The sequence below is a fragment of the Notothenia coriiceps genome, unplaced genomic scaffold (assembly GCF_000735185.1).
Source record: "Notothenia coriiceps isolate Sejong01 unplaced genomic scaffold, NC01 NC01_scaffold00020336, whole genome shotgun sequence".
Classification (NCBI taxonomy): domain Eukaryota; kingdom Metazoa; phylum Chordata; class Actinopteri; order Perciformes; family Nototheniidae; genus Notothenia; species Notothenia coriiceps.
In genome coordinates this window covers 1-2,530 of record NW_011353037.1, presented here as the reverse complement: position 1 = coordinate 2,530, position 2,530 = coordinate 1, and the positions used below count along the sequence as shown (strand labels likewise).

The 2,530-nt window shown below is 42.8% G+C and overlaps 1 protein-coding gene across 1 annotated transcript; it reads left to right on the top strand.

The window, feature by feature from the left end:
• Positions 1-311: 311 nt before the first annotated feature.
• On the top strand, positions 312-2,094 carry LOC104952689 (equilibrative nucleoside transporter 1-like). Its single transcript, XM_010779555.1, has 6 exons — positions 312-630; positions 729-826; positions 926-998; positions 1,075-1,142; positions 1,620-1,734; positions 1,985-2,094. The coding sequence occupies exons 1-6, from the start codon at positions 531-533 to the stop codon at positions 2,086-2,088; spliced, it is 558 nt and encodes a 185-aa protein (XP_010777857.1). The 5' UTR covers positions 312-530; the 3' UTR covers positions 2,089-2,094.
• The last annotated feature ends 436 nt before the right edge of the window (positions 2,095-2,530 follow it).

Genomic DNA, 2,530 nt, shown 5'->3' with positions numbered 1-2,530 from the left:
CAGGGCAGTCTGTTGTTTATTTGTTTGTTTGTTTGTTGACAGCGTTTGGAGCGGTGTTGCAAGGCAGTCTGTTGTTTATTTGTTTATTTGTTTATTTGTTTGTTTGTTTGTTTGTTGACAGCGTTCGGAGCGGTGTTGTAGGGCAGTCTGTTGTTTATTTGTTTGTTGACAGCGTTTGGAGCGGTGTTGCAGGGCAGTCTGTTGTTTATTTGTTTATTTGTTTGTTTGTTTGTTGACAGCGTTCGGAGCGGTGTTGCAGGGCAGTCTGTTGTTTGTTTGTTTATTTGTTTGTTTGTTGACAGCGTTCGGAGCGGTGTTGCAGGGCAGTCTGTTGTTTGTTTGTTTATTTGTTTGTTTGTTTGTTGACAGCGTTCGGAGCGGTGTTGCAGGGCAGTTTGTTGTTTATTTGTTTGTTTGTTTGTTGACAGCGTTCGGAGCGGTGTTGCAGGGCAGTCTGTTGTTTGTTTATTTATTTGTTTGTTTGTTTGTTGACAGCGTTCGGAGCAGTGTTGCAGGGCAGTCTCTTTGGGATGGCAGGTTTGCTCCCGGCTTCGTACACCACGCCCATCATGAGCGGCCAGGGGATGGCAGGGAGCTTCGCCGCCTTCGCCATGATCTGCGCCATCGCAAGTATTTCAGAATAAAACACCAAAATAAAACATCATCTGTGGCTCAGGGGGTCAGTGACTGTCTCTTACTGATGGGCCGGTTCGATCCCTCTCTCTCAGGTGGGTCTGATCTGCAGGATGCAGCCTTTGGATATTTCATCACAGCCTGTGTTGTTATCTTTCTGTCCATCCTCTCCTACATCCTGCTGCCCAAACTGGTACGCACTTATCCAATCAAATAAATAAACGGTGTCATCGTCAGAGTGCTTTTAATATATTCATATATGTATTTAATATTTCCTGTTTCATGTTTTCAGGAGTTCTTCCAGTTTTATCAGGAGAAGAACCGGGAACAGAACCCGGAGAACTCAGTGAAGCTGATGAACCCAGGTACTCTGTTTACTCTGTATAATACTAATAATAGAAACATTAATAATAATAATAACAATATTTCTGTCCCCGTCAGAGAGCGATGGAAAGTCAGCTGATCAGAGCGGCCAACAGGACGTCTCCATAATAAAGATCTTTAAGAAGGTCAGAAACAAAGAGCCTTAGAGCCACAGGATGTCTGCGATCTGAGAATAAAGTCACAATTCTCAAAATGGAATCTGAATTTTGATTTGATTTATTGAGAAATTAGCAAAAGAAATTAGAGAAAAAATCTAAAGAATCTTTTCATTAAAATAAAGTTTAAACTGTTCCTCACAATTCTGACTTCATTTAAAAAGATTCTTTTTCAGAATTTTTAAACAAAAGACAGAATTTTGTTTCAGTTTTTTTTTGTAGACTTTGCTTTATTCTCAGAATGCAGATTTATTTCTGAAAATAAAGACAGAATCTTAAAAAAAAATTCCAGAGATGTTTTTTTTCAGAAATCTGAAGTTAAAGTCAGAATTTTGACTTCATTCTAAAAATTCTGAGAAAAGTGTGAATTATTATTTTTTTTAATATCTAAAATAACACATTTAGTCTGATATAACATAGTGATGTAACGGTGACCTCTGACCTCAGATCTGGCTGCTGGCTCTCTCCGTGTGCTTCACCTTCACCGTCACCATCGGCACGTTCCCCGCCATCACGGCCGACACCAAGTCCACGCTGGCCAGGGGGTCCTGGGGGTCCTGGGGTCAGTCTCTTCTTCTGTGGTGTCTCATGAGTTCATCACGCTGCCTGTGATTGGTCGGCTGGCTCTGAGTCATCCAGGGTTCCTCCTCTTTAAAACAGGCACTTTTAGACTCTGATGTAATGAACTGTCCCAGTTAAATGTTGTAATATCAACAGAACTTTAACGTTTGATGGTTTCTGATGCTGGAAGTCGTATTCGTCCGTCACAAGTTATTTAAAGAGACAAGAATAATATGGTGTTCCTTCCTCAGAGCGATACTTCATCCCCGCCAGCTGCTTCCTCCTCTTCAACCTGAGCGACTGGGCCGGACGCAGCCTGACCGCCTTCTGCATGTGGGTGAGTCCTGAACCCTGACATCACTTCCTGTCCCCTGGTCTGGAGGTCAATGGTTACTGACTGTGTTTTTGGTTGTTATCCATAAATAAGGTCTGTGGTTAAAGCGAAGTCATGTGACCGTGCTGTAGTTCCTTTATAGCCCAACATTAGCCTCCTTTAGCTTAGCGGTGGTGACGTGAAGTCATGTGACCGTGCTGTAGTTCCTTTATAGCCCAACATTAGCCTCCTTTAGCTTAGCGGTGGTGATGTGAAGTCATGTGACCGTGCTGTAGTTCCTTTATAGCCCAACATTAGCCACCTTTAGCTTAGCGGTGGTGATGTGAAGTCATGTGACCGTGCTGTAGTTCCTTTATAGCCCAACATTAGCCTCCTTTAGCTTAGCGGTGGTGATGTGAAGTCATGTGACCGTGCTGTAGTTCCTTTATAGTCCAACATTAGCCTCCTTTAGCTTAGCGGTGGT